The following is a 14,392-nucleotide window of genomic DNA, read 5'->3' on the forward strand; positions in this document are numbered from 1 at the left end:
AATCACTAAAAATATATCTTCTCCTTCATTTTTTAAGCTAAGGGACTCAAAATTTTAGGAAACGTTCCTTTTATAATTTTAGACTTTGAATGTTGGAATTTTAAAAATATTTAAAAATAAAAACTTTAAATTAAAAAAACAAAAAAAATAAGTGTTTTTTTTTTTTTAAATTTTATTTTTCAAAATTAAAAAAACTCCTGCATTTAATCTTTTTAAAATTTAATAATACACTTTCTGTGAAAATTTGAAGAAGATTGCTTAAAAAATGAAGGAGGAGATAGGTTTTTAGTGAAATGGTCTGTTTTTTGCGTTTTTGGTTTGAGCCTTCCATTAGGAACCTATTGAGGTCACTAACTTTGATTGCTCATATCTCAAAAACTATTTTGAATTTTTTCAAGCGGTTTAAAATGTCTGATAGCTCAGATAATACTCTACAAAATAAGATCAACTTGTAAAAAATAAGGTGGCCCTCCTATGCCTTTAAGTCTTAACTTTTAACATCTACAAAAAAACTCTAATAACAAATAAATACTAAAATATAAAACATAATAACCTACTAAAAGAATACTTGATAGAAAACTTTAAATCTTGTAATGGAAAATAAAATCTCTGTAAATTAAGTAACAAATTCTTAAAATCAAAATTTTAATATAAAATTAATTTTATTTAACTTGTTTTCAATATATTCTATGAAAGTATTAATCACTATGCAGACCACATTAGTATATTTGAAAACATAGCACTTTATTTTATTATTTAAGATTTAAGCTGTTAGCTGCTAGTAAGTTAAAACATAATTCAATTATTTGAAAAGTATTGTAAATTTTTAATTGTATTGTACTAAACCCAATTCAGTGTAGTTAGTTTTGACAACACAACTTTTAGTAAATTATTTCTAAACATACATTCAACATTAGGAAACTCATTTAAAAGATTAGAATTTTTTTGTTAACTAGAATTAGATTTTATCCATATTTTGACTGAAATATTTATCTGTATGCTATTTTTAGTTTTTAGTATAATATTCTCATAGAACAAATAGAAATTAAAATACAAGCAGCTATATTTTTACACTTAAGAATAGTTTTTGAAGATACAGCACCCTTTTGTATATCATAGGACCTTCATCTTGGTACATTCTTGAAATAAATAAATAATGCTAACCTGTACATTTTAGTTCAAGTAACATTAGAAAATTTAAGAACAATTTTATTCAAATGGCATCAACTATATAAAATAACTTTTAACTTAAGTTGACATTGAATACCTCAATTAACCTAGGACAATACATGACAGAAAAATTATTAGTTTATACTTATTGGAAACATAGATTTGTTTAAACACATAAAACTAAAATTTAATCTTTAGTTGTAAAATAAATTTTATTCAAATCTTTTATCAACATAATTCATAAACCATAAACTAAATTTGTCTACCGCTACTAATTTGATTTTGAATTTAAAAAACATTCATGGTCTACAAATACAAATTCATCAGTTCCTCAGTAACTGTGGATGGAGTTAAAACACCTAAGTCAGTTATAAGAACATCAATTAAATCAGGAGGAGTGTAATCAACACAAGGATGCTCAGATAAAGTGTCTTCAAGTGAAAGTTTGTACCTAAATACTTTAGGTATATCATCTTGCTTTAAAGGGAAAACTTTACTAAATTTAATACTTTCACTGACTATGTAAACAGGTTTTTTCAAAAATTTTGCTGCCATACATATTTGATAGCACTAGCAGCCTATTTTGTTGATTATTCCACCATTAGCAGTTATGCCCTCTGCTCCTAAAAGTACAATATCAACTTGCTCCATTACATAAGCTACAGCAGAATCTAAAATCATAGTTGCAGAGATACTCTTTGGCTTCAGTTTTTCCATCATTTTACCACCACTTTTGTCTGGCATTGATTGAGTTATAAAAACTTAAAGGTTTTGCTCAAACTTTTAGCATAATTTAAAACTTGTTCAACATTTGTGGAGGATGAGTTTGTCAAAATAGTTACACCTTCATTAATAAATGGAGAGCTATAAAGCAATATTTCTTTTTCTGGAAGCTAAAACATTTTCAAGAAACTTTTCTCCTTTTGCAACTAAAACACATGTACATTTTCAAAGTTTGATACCTCTAAAACTTTCAAGCTTTCAAGAGTAATGTGTCTTTGAAATAATTCACTGCTTGATGAAATACATGTAGTTGCTAGTACATCATTATATTGTAAAATAAACCTGCTAGTTTTTTTTTTCAACTTTGACTTAACTCAGCCATTGTACTTGCTTTGTATGTTTTAAGTTGGTTAAGCAAAGTACATATGGTTGCTAAACCAGGGCTCATATCATGTTTAATTAGATAGTCTTTGAAAACTGTAGCTATCTAGTTCTCAGACATTATCAGTTTAATAAATGTTCTGTGAATTAAATTTATTATATTTTCTCTACTAAAATTTGTTCAATTTAAAACGAGGCTGAAGTTTGATAGACATTTAAATATAAGATTTTTAACACATTCAAATTTTTTACTTACAGTCATTACCGCACTTTAATACCGCTCGTACTTACATTAGAACAATGAAACTACTCTAGAACCTTGTTCCATGTGCGTAGAACTACATCATCAACTAAGTAAAATAACTTTTTACTAATAAAAATAAAATATTTATGGTACGCTGAAAAATATCGAATTTATTATTAAAAAAATAGAAGAAGCTTAGTAAACATCGTTTAAAACCGCTCATACTTACATTAGAACAATGAAACTCTAGAACCTTGTTCCATGTGCGTAGAACTACGTCATCAAAAAAAAAATTAACTTTCTACTATAAAAAATAAAATAGTTATGGTACGCAGAAATATGTCGAATCTATTATTAAAAAAATAGAAGAAGCTTAGTAAACTATCTTTAAAACCCCTCGTACTTACATTAGAACAATGAAACTCTAGAACCTTGTTCCATGTGCGTAGAACTACGTCATCAAAAAAAAATTAAGTTTCTAATATAAAAAATAAAATAGTTATGGTACGCTGAAAAATATCGAATTTATTATTACAAAATAGAAGAAGCTTAGTAAACATCGTTTAAAACCGCTCATACTTACATTAGAACAATGAAACTCTAGAACCTTGTTTCATGTGCGTAGAACTACGTCATCAAAAAAAAATTAAGTTTCTTCTATAAAAAATAAAATAGTTATGGTACGCCGAAAAGTATCGAATTTATTATAAAAAAAATAGACGAAGCTTAGTAAACTATCTTAAAAATCGCTCATACTAACATTAGAACAATGAAACTCTAGAACTTAGTTCCATGTGCGTAGAACTACATCATCAATTAAGTAAAATAACTTTTTACTAATAAAAATAAAATATTTATGGTACGCCGAAAAATATCGAATTTATTATTGAAAAAATAAACGAAGCTTAGTAAACTATCTTTAAAACCCCTCGTACTTACATTAGAACAATGAAACTCTAGAACCTTGTTCCATGTGCGTAGAACTACGTCATCAAAAAAAAATTAACTTTCTAATATAAAAAATAAAATAGTTATGGTACGCCGAAAAATATCGAATTTATTATTAAAAAAATAGAAGAAGCTTAGTAAACATTGTTTAAAACCGCTCATACTTACATTAGAACAATGAAACTCTAGAACCTTGTTCCATGTGCGTAGAACTACGTCATCAAAAAAAATTAATTTTTTACTATAAAAAATAAAATAGTTACGGTACCTTCAAAAGCACTTAAATATTCGAATTAAAGTCACAATCTATTTATTTTAATACACATACAACAAAGTAAATAAATATTATTTTATTAATGTACACGAATAAAGAACTGTATGATTACGCTAAAGAAGCATTGGTACAAAAACAAATTTGAAGATTTGGTCAATAACGTTTTTAACAACTTTTAGTTTTAATTTAACTTTGGAAAAAAAATAACATATATATATGCGATAAATATTAACGCATAATGAACTTAAAAATCACTAATATTAATGCACACGAACAAAGAACTGTATGATTACGCTGAAGCAGCATTAGTACAAAGTTATATATTTGTATATTTTGCATCAAGTTGTTTAACAACATCTCTTTAAAATTAACTTTGAAAAAAAGTAAGAAGATGTATATATTTATGAAATAAATATTAACGCATAATGAACTTAAAAAATACTAAAATTAATGCACACGAACAAAGAACTGTATGTTTACGCTGAAGCAGCATTAGTACAAAAGTATATGTTTGAAGATTTTTTTAATAAGTTTTTTAACAACTTTTAGTATCAAATTAACTTTGAAAAAAAGTTAGAACATATATGTATGCAATAAATATTAAAGCATAATGAACTTAAAAACACTAAAATTAATGCACACGACCAAAGAACTGTATGATTACGCTGAAGAAGCATTAGTACAAAATCATATATTTGAATATTTTGCATCAAGTTGTTTAACAACATCTCTTTAAAATTAACTTTGAAAAAAAGTAAGAAGATGTATATATGTATGCAACAAATATTAAGGCATAATGAACTTAAAAAATACTAAAATTAATGCACACGAACAAAGAACTGTATGATTACGCTGAAGAAGCATTAGTATAAAAATATATGTTTTAAATAATGTTTTTAACAACTTTCTGTATAAAATTAACTTTAAAATGAAATAAGAAAATATATATTTGCATTATGTTTTAATGCAAAATAAACCAAAACAAAAACAATAGGTTTTGCAACAAGATTTGAAATAACCATGTGCAACGGTGCATAAAATTAAACTTGTAAAAAAAACAATTAATCTATCTGTTAACAACATGAAGAATCGTCATGAAGACTTTGAACTTATTCGCACAAATCGCAGTAGTCGGTTTTATTCTTTAAAATATCAAATTCTGCTATTGTTTTTAGTAGGCAACATTCATGAAACCAAATGCTGCAAATGTCACATCGAATCTTTAAAAAATAAATATTATAAGTACAAGTGTTGTCACTGAGATTGATATAGAAGTATAAATTCAGTTTATTTCTTTTAAAAAAAATGTTATCTTTTCTTACCCATCGCACTGGACCAGGATAACCAATTAATTGTCTTGAACTCACATAATGGCGAAAGCAAACGTTACAAAAATTGACATCAACAACTGAAATAATATTTATTATTATTTAGAAAACAAACTTTATACAAATACAATATTGTCTGTTAAGTCATTTTTTTAACTTACATCCTTCATGGAGAAGTCGCACACCTATTTCTGTTCGCTTTTGTACTATATTTTTCTTAATTTTAGTTGTTAGAGTAATCGTATCTGGTAAATTTGGGTAATGCTGTATGATTTGTTCTCCAGCCTACATGTTTAAACTCTTACTTATTTTTTGGGTATAACTTAAACTAAGCGAATTTAATAAAAATAAAACAGTTTATTTATACCTCAATGACATGTACCCCACAGTTTACACCATCAATTTGTGGATTATGCCTAATGCTTACAACCTTAAAATTCATAACATTTTTGGTTGACATGTTTAATCTAGCTCTCTCTTGTCTGAAAAAATAAAATAAAATTAATCTTTATAAGTCCAAAATAAAAATTAATTGTCACGATGAAATACTTACATAATGTGTTCTTTAAATGTTTCTCCATCAAGCATCTCTCCAGCTTCGTCTTTCTGAGGGTCGAACACATATATGTTTCGTTGTATTATAAACTGTTAACATAAACACTAAATTTATTATGTTATAATCAAAAAATATCTTTTGTACTTTTTTTCATAACGTAAATCCTATAATGTAATTAAATTATTCATGTTTTGTTTTCAATATCGTTCATCCGTGCATCTTTCATTATACATAACTTCGTACAGTTGTGTGAACTCTATACCGAATGGTGATCGTTTAGCCATAGTGTTACAGACATTTTTATCTTTATCTCCTAATATTAATGAAAAACTACTGTCGTCTTCACCATCCAAATATTTTTCATTCGTGATTTTACTATTTAGTAAATGATAAGCCTCCTTAAAAAAAATAAAGGATGAAATTGATAATAACAGAATGAACTAAAAAAAAAATATAACGTTTAATACCAAGTTTATGAAGTAAATAAAAACTTACTTCTTCTTCTATTCCAAAACATGGCGATAAAGTTAACTTGCACAATAATTTGAAAAGTTCCGTTAACTCCTTTAATGTTTCAGAATTGATCATTCGGGCAAAAACGAACGCGTAAAAATTCTTAATTTTTTTCTCGGTGGTTAAAGTCCCTAGTTTAGTTGTAATAGTTTTAATTAAATGGGAAGCACATATATGAATTAGGACTTTGTCCTTCGGTTGATTTTCTTTCCCCTTTGCGATTCTATAGCACCTGAAATATTGATATCCAAAATAAAGTATTCAAACGATAAACCTGATTGAATAACGTTACTTTTACAAACCTATCTAGATAGTCGTGAATTGTTTCAACGTTTGTTGATTTGTCGGCGTACCATAACTATTTTATTTTTTATAGTAGAAAGTTAATTTTTTTTGATGACGTAGTTCTACGCACATGGAACAAGGTTCTAGAGTTTCATTGTTCTATTGTAAGTATGAGCGATTTTTAAGATAGTTTACTAAGCTTCGTCTATTTTTTCAATAATAAATTCGTTATTTTTCGGCGTACCATAACTATTTTATTTTTTATAGTAGAAACTTAATTTTTTTTTGATGACGTAGTTCTACGCACATGAAACAATGTTCTAGAGTTTCATTGTTCTAATGTAAGTATGAGCGGTTTTAAACGATGTTTACTAAGCTTCATCTATTTTTTTAATAATAAATTCGATATTTTTCCGCGTACCATAACTATTTTATTTTTTATATTAGAAAGTTAATTTTTTTTTGATGACGTAGTTCTACGCACATGGAACAAGGTTCTAGAGTTTCATTGTTCTAATGTAAGTACGAGGGGTTTTAAAGATAGTTTACTAAGCTTCGTCTATTTTTTCAATAATATATTCGATATTTTTCGGCGTACCATAAATATTTTATTTTTATTAGTAAAAAGTTATATTACTTAGTTGATGATGTAGTTCTACGCACATGGAACAAAGTTCTAGAGTTTCATTGTTCTAATGTAAGTATGAGCGATTTTTAAGATAGTTTACTAAGCTTCGTCTATTTTTTCAATAATAAATTCGGTATTTTTCGGCGTACCATAAATATTTTAGTTTTATTAGTAAAAAGTTATTTTACTTAATTGATGATGTAGTTCTACGCACATGGAACAAAGTTCTAGAGTTTCATTGTTCTAATGTAAGTATGAGCGGTTTTAAACAATGTTTACTAAGCTTCTTCTATTTTTTTAATAATAAATTCGATATTTTTCGGCGTACCATAACTATTTTATTTTTTATAGTAGAAACTTAATTTTTTTTTGATGACGTAGTTCTACGCACATGAAACAAGGTTCTAGAGTTTCATTGTTCTAATGTAAGTATGAGCGATTTTAAACGATGTTTACTAAGCTTCTTCTATTTTGTAATAATAAATTCGATATTTTTCAGCGTACCATAACTATTTTATTTTTTATATTAGAAACTTGATTTTTTTTTGATGACGTAGTTCTACGCACATGGAACAAGGTTCTAGAGTTTCATTGTTCTAATGTAAGTATGAGCGGTTTTAAACGATGTTTACTAAGCTTCTTCTATTTTTTAATAATAAATTCGATATTTTTCGGCGTATCATAACTTTTTTATTTTTTTAGTAGAAAGTTAATTTTTTTTTGATGACGTAGTTCTACGCACATGGAACAAGGTTGTAGAGTTTCATTGTTCTAAAGTAAGTATGAGCGGTTTTAAACAATGTTTACTAAGCTTCTTCTATTTTTTTAATAATAAATTCGATATTTTTCTGCGTACCATAACTTTTTTATTTTTTATAGTAGAAAGTTAATTTTTTTTTTTGATGACGTAGTTCTACGCACATGGAACAAGGTTCTAGAGTTTCATTGTTCTAATGTAAGTACGAGCGATTTTTAAGATAGTTTACTAAGCTTCGTCTATTATTTCAATAATAAATTCGATATTTTTCGGCGTACCATAAATATTTTAGTTTTATTAGTAAAATGTTATTTTACTTAGTTGATGATGTAGTTCTACGCACATGGAACAAAGTTCTAGAGTTTCATTGTTCTAATGTAAGTATGAGCGATTTTTAAGATAGTTTACTAAGCTTCGTCTATTTTTTCAATAATAAATTCGATATTTTTCGGCGTACCATAACTATTTTAATTTTTATAGTAGAAAGTTAATTTTTTTTTGATGACGTAGTTCTACGCACATGGAACAAGGTTCTAGAGTTTCATTGTTCTAATGTAAGTATGAGCGGTTTTAAACGATGTTTACTAAGCTTCTTCTATTTTTTAATAATAAATTCGATATTTTTCGGCGTATCATAACTTTTTTATTTTTTTAGTAGAAAGTTAATTTTTTTTTGATGACGTAGTTCTACGCACATGGAACAAGGTTCTAGAGTTTCATTGTTCTAATGTAAGTATGAGCGGTTTTAAACAATGTTTACTAAGCTTCTTCTATTTTTTTAATAATAAATTCGATATTTTTCTGCGTACCATAACTTTTTTATTTTTTATAGTAGAAAGTTAATTTTTTTTTTGATGACGTAGTTCTACGCACATGGAACAAGGTTCTAGAGTTTCATTGTTCTAATGTAAGTACGAGCGATTTTTAAGATAGTTTACTAAGCTTCGTCTATTATTTCAATAATAAATTCGATATTTTTCGGCGTACCATAAATATTTTAGTTTTATTAGTAAAATGTTATTTTACTTAGTTGATGATGTAGTTCTACGCACATGGAACAAAGTTCTAGAGTTTCATTGTTCTAATGTAAGTATGAGCGATTTTTAAGATAGTTTACTAAGCTTCGTCTATTTTTTCAATAATAAATTCGATATTTTTCGGCGTACCATAACTATTTTAATTTTTATAGTAGAAAGTTAATTTTTTTTTGATGACGTAGTTCTACGCACATGGAACAAAGTTCTAGAGTTTCATTGTTCTAATGTAAGTATGAGCGGTTTTAAACGATGTTTACTAAGCTTCGTCTATTTTTTTAATTATAATAAATTCGATAATTTTCAGCGTACCATAACTATTTTATTTTTTATATTAGAAACTTAATTTTTTTTTGATGACGTAGTTCTACGCACATGGAACAAGGTTCTAGAGTTTCATTGTTCTAATGTAAGTACGAGGGGTTTTAAAGATAGTTTACTAAGCTTCGTCTATTTTTTCAATAATATATTCGATATTTTTCGGCGTACCATAAATATTTTATTTTTATTAGTAAAAAGTTATATTACTTAGTTGATGATGTAGTTCTACGCACATGGAACAAAGTTCTAGAGTTTCATTGTTCTAATGTAAGTATGAGCGATTTTTAAGATAGTTTACTAAGCTTCGTCTATTTTTTTTATAATAAATTCGATATTTTTCGGCGTACCATAAATATTTTAGTTTTTAGTAAAAAGTTATTTTACTTAATTGATGATGTAGTTCTACGCACATGGAACAAAGTTCTAGAGTTTCATTGTTCTAATGTAAGTATGAGCGGTTTTAAACAATGTTTACTAAGCTTCTTCTATTTTTTTAATAATAAATTCGATATTTTTCGGCGTACCATAACTATTTTATTTTTTAAAGTAGAAACTTAATTTTTTTTTTGATGACGTAGTTCTACGCACATGAAACAAGGTTCTAGAGTTTCATTGTTCTAATGTAAGTATGAGCGGTTTTAAACGATGTTTACTAAGCTTCTTCTATTTTGTAATAATAAATTCGATATTTTTCAGCGTACCATAACTATTTTATTTTTTATATTAGAAACTTGATTTTTTTTTGATGACGTAGTTCTACGCACATGGAACAAGGTTCTAGAGTTTCATTGTTCTAATGTAAGTACGAGCGATTTTTAAGATAGTTTACTAAGCTTCGTCTATTATTTCAATAATAAATTCGATATTTTTCGGCGTACCATAAATATTTTAGTTTTATTAGTAAAAAGTTATTTTACTTAGTTGATGATGTAGTTCTACGCACATGGAACAAAGTTCTAGAGTTTCATTGTTCTAATGTAAGTATGAGCGATTTTTAAGATAGTTTACTAAGCTTCGTCTATTTTTTCAATAATAAATTCGATATTTTTCGGCGTACCATAACTATTTTAATTTTTATAGTAGAACGTTAATTTTTTTTTGATGACGTAGTTCTACGCACATGGAACAAGGTTCTAGAGTTTCATTGTTCTAATGTAAGTACGAGGGGTTTTAAAGATAGTTTACTAAGCTTCGTCTATTTTTTCAATAATAAATTCGATATTTTTCGGCGTACCATAAATATTTTATTTTTATTAGTAAAAAGTTATTTTACTTAGTTGATGATGTAGTTCTACGCACATGGAACAAAGTTCTAGAGTTTCATTGTTCTAATGTTAGTATGAGCGATTTTTAAGATAGTTTACTAAGCTTCGTCTATTTTTTCAATAATAAATTCGATATTTTTCGGCGTACCATAAATATTTTATTTTTATTAGTAAAAAGTTATTTTACTTAGTTGATGATGTAGTTCTACGCACATGGAACAAAGTTCTAGAGTTTCATTGTTCTAATGTAAGTATGAGCGATTTTTAAGATAGTTTACTAAGCTTCGTCTATTTTTTCAATAATAAATTCGATATTTTTCGGCGTACCATAACTATTTTAATTTTTATAGTAGAAAGTTAATTTTTTTTTGATGACGTAGTTCTACGCACATGGAACAAGGTTCTAGAGTTTCATTGTTCTAATGTAAGTACGAGGGGTTTTAAAGATAGTTTACTAAGCTTCGTCTATTTTTTCAATAATAAATTCGATATTTTTCGGCGTACCATAACTATTTTAATTTTTATAGTAGAAAGTTAATTTTTTTTTGATGACGTAGTTCTACGCACATGGAACAAGGTTCTAGAGTTTCATTGTTCTAATGTAAGTACGAGGGGTTTTAAAGATAGTTTACTAAGCTTCGTCTATTTTTTCAATAATAAATTCGATATTTTTCGGCGTACCATAAATATTTTATTTTTATTAGTAAAAAGTTATTTTACTTAGTTGATGATGTAGTTCTACGCACATGGAACAAAGTTCTAGAGTTTCATTGTTCTAATGTTAGTATGAGCGATTTTTAAGATAGTTTACTAAGCTTCGTCTATTTTTTCAATAATAAATTCGATATTTTTCGGCGTACCATAAATATTTTATTTTTATTAGTAAAAAGTTATTTTACTTAGTTGATGATGTAGTTCTACGCACATGGAACAAAGTTCTAGAGTTTCATTGTTATAATGTTAGTATGAGCGATTTTTAAGATAGTTTACTAAGCTTCGTCTATTTTTTCAATAATAAATTCGATATTTTTCGGCGTACCATAAATATTTTATTTTTATTAGTAAAAAGTTATTTTACTTGATTGATGATGTAGTTATACGCACATGGAACAAAGTTCTAGAGTTTCATTGTTCTAATGTAAGTATGAGCGGTTTTAAACAATGTTTACTAAGCTTCTTCTATTTTTTTAATAATAAATTCGATATTTTTCGGCGTACCATAACTATTTAATTTTTTATAGTAGAAAATTAATTTTTTTTTGATGACGTAGTTCTACGCACATGGAACATGGAACATGGAAGGTTCTAGAGTTTCATTGTTCTAATGATTAGAACAATGAAACTCTAGAACCTTGTTCCATGTGCGTAGAACTACGTCATCAAAAAAAAATTAATTTTCTACTATAAAAAATAAAATAGTTATGGTACGCCGAAAAATATCGAATTTATTATTAAAAAAATAGAAGAAGCTTAGTAAACATTGTTTAAAACCGCTCATACTTACATTAGAACAATGAAACTCTAGAACTTTGTTCCATGTGCGTATAACTACATCATCAACTAAGTAAAATAACTTTTTACTAATAAAAATAAAATATTTATGGTACGCCGAAAAATATCGAATTTATTATTGAAAAAATAGACGAAGCTTAGTAAACTATCTTAAAAATCGCTCATACTAACATTAGAACAATGAAACTCTAGAACTTTGTTCCATGTGCGTAGAACTACATCATCAACTAAGTAAAATAACTTTTTACTAATAAAAATAAAATATTTATGGTACGCCGAAAAATATCGAATTTATTATTGAAAAAATAGACGAAGCTTAGTAAACTATCTTTAAAACCCCTCGTACTTACATTAGAACAATGAAACTCTAGAACCTTGTTCCATGTGCGTAGAACTACGTCATCAAAAAAAAATTAACTTTCTACTATAAAAATTAAAATAGTTATGGTACGCCGAAAAATATCGAATTTATTATTGAAAAAATAGACGAAGCTTAGTAAACTATCTTAAAAATCGCTCATACTTACATTAGAACAATGAAACTCTAGAACTTTGTTCCATGTGCGTAGAACTACATCATCAACTAAGTAAAATAACTTTTTACTAATAAAACTAAAATATTTATGGTACGCCGAAAAATATCGAATTTATTATTGAAATAATAGACGAAGCTTAGTAAACTATCTTAAAAATCGCTCGTACTTACATTAGAACAATGAAACTCTAGAACCTTGTTCCATGTGCGTAGAACTACGTCATCAAAAAAAAATCAAGTTTCTAATATAAAAAATAAAATAGTTATGGTACGCTGAAAAATATCGAATTTATTATTACAAAATAGAAGAAGCTTAGTAAACATCGTTTAAAACCGCTCATACTTACATTAGAACAATGAAACTCTAGAACCTTGTTTCATGTGCGTAGAACTACGTCATCAAAAAAAAATTAAGTTTCTACTTTAAAAAATAAAATAGTTATGGTACGCCGAAAAATATCGAATTTATTATTAAAAAAATAGAAGAAGCTTAGTAAACATTGTTTAAAACCGCTCATACTTACATTAGAACAATGAAACTCTAGAACTTTGTTCCATGTGCGTAGAACTACATCATCAATTAAGTAAAATAACTTTTTACTAATAAAACTAAAATATTTATGGTACGCCGAAAAATATCGAATTTATTATAAAAAAAATAGACGAAGCTTAGTAAACTATCTTAAAAATCGCTCATACTTACATTAGAACAATGAAACTCTAGAACTTTGTTCCATGTGCGTAGAACTACATCATCAACTAAGTAATATAACTTTTTACTAATAAAAATAAAATATTTATGGTACGCCGAAAAATATCGAATATATTATTGAAAAAATAGACGAAGCTTAGTAAACTATCTTTAAAACCCCTCGTACTTACATTAGAACAATGAAACTCTAGAACCTTGTTCCATGTGCGTAGAACTACGTCATCAAAAAAAAATTAACTTTCTAATATAAAAAATAAAATAGTTATGGTACGCTGAAAATTATCGAATTTATTATAATTAAAAAAATAGACGAAGCTTAGTAAACATCGTTTAAAACCGCTCATACTTACATTAGAACAATGAAACTCTAGAACCTTGTTCCATGTGCGTAGAACTACGTCATCAAAAAAAAATTAACTTTCTACTATAAAAATTAAAACAGTTATGGTACGCCGAAAAATATCGAATTTATTATTGAAAAAATAGACGAAGCTTAGTAAACTATCTTAAAAATCGCTCATACTTACATTAGAACAATGAAACTCTAGAACTTTGTTCCATGTGCGTAGAACTACATCATCAACTAAGTAAAATAACATTTTACTAATAAAACTAAAATATTTATGGTACGCCGAAAAATATCGAATTTATTATTGAAATAATAGACGAAGCTTAGTAAACTATCTTAAAAATCGCTCGTACTTACATTAGAACAATGAAACTCTAGAACCTTGTTCCATGTGCGTAGAACTACGTCATCAAAAAAAAAAATTAACTTTCTACTATAAAAAATAAAAAAGTTATGGTACGCAGAAAAATATCGAATTTATTATTAAAAAAATAGAAGAAGCTTAGTAAACATTGTTTAAAACCGCTCATACTTACATTAGAACAATGAAACTCTAGAACCTTGTTCCATGTGCGTAGAACTACGTCATCAAAAAAAAATTAACTTTCTACTAAAAAAAAAAAAAAGTTATGATACGCCGAAAAATATCGAATTTATTATTAAAAAATAGAAGAAGCTTAGTAAACATCGTTTAAAACCGCTCATACTTACATTAGAACAATGAAACTCTAGAACCTTGTTCCATGTGCGTAGAACTACGTCATCAAAAAAAAATCAAGTTTCTAATATAAAAAATAAAATAGTTATGGTACGCTGAAAAATATCGAATTTATTATTACAAAATAGAAGAAGCTTAG

The 14,392-nt window shown here is 26.8% G+C and overlaps 1 protein-coding gene across 1 annotated transcript; it reads right to left on the reverse strand.

Annotated features, from left to right (window-relative positions):
- Positions 1 to 1,740: 1,740 nt before the first annotated feature.
- Positions 1,741 to 5,908, reverse strand: LOC145832311 (translation initiation factor eIF2B subunit alpha-like). The gene is made up of 5 exons (XM_082939629.1): positions 5,861 to 5,908; positions 5,622 to 5,713; positions 5,436 to 5,550; positions 5,230 to 5,353; positions 1,741 to 1,907 (listed from the first exon to the last, which is right to left on the reverse strand). Exons 1-5 carry the CDS (start codon positions 5,906 to 5,908, stop codon positions 1,741 to 1,743), a joined length of 546 nt encoding a protein of 181 aa, XP_082795755.1.
- Between the last annotated feature and the right edge of the window lie 8,484 nt (positions 5,909 to 14,392).

The sequence above is a fragment of the Thalia democratica genome, chromosome 3 (assembly GCF_965202585.1).
Source record: "Thalia democratica chromosome 3, ktThaDemo2.hap1.1, whole genome shotgun sequence".
Lineage (NCBI taxonomy): Eukaryota > Metazoa > Chordata > Thaliacea > Salpida > Salpidae > Thalia > Thalia democratica.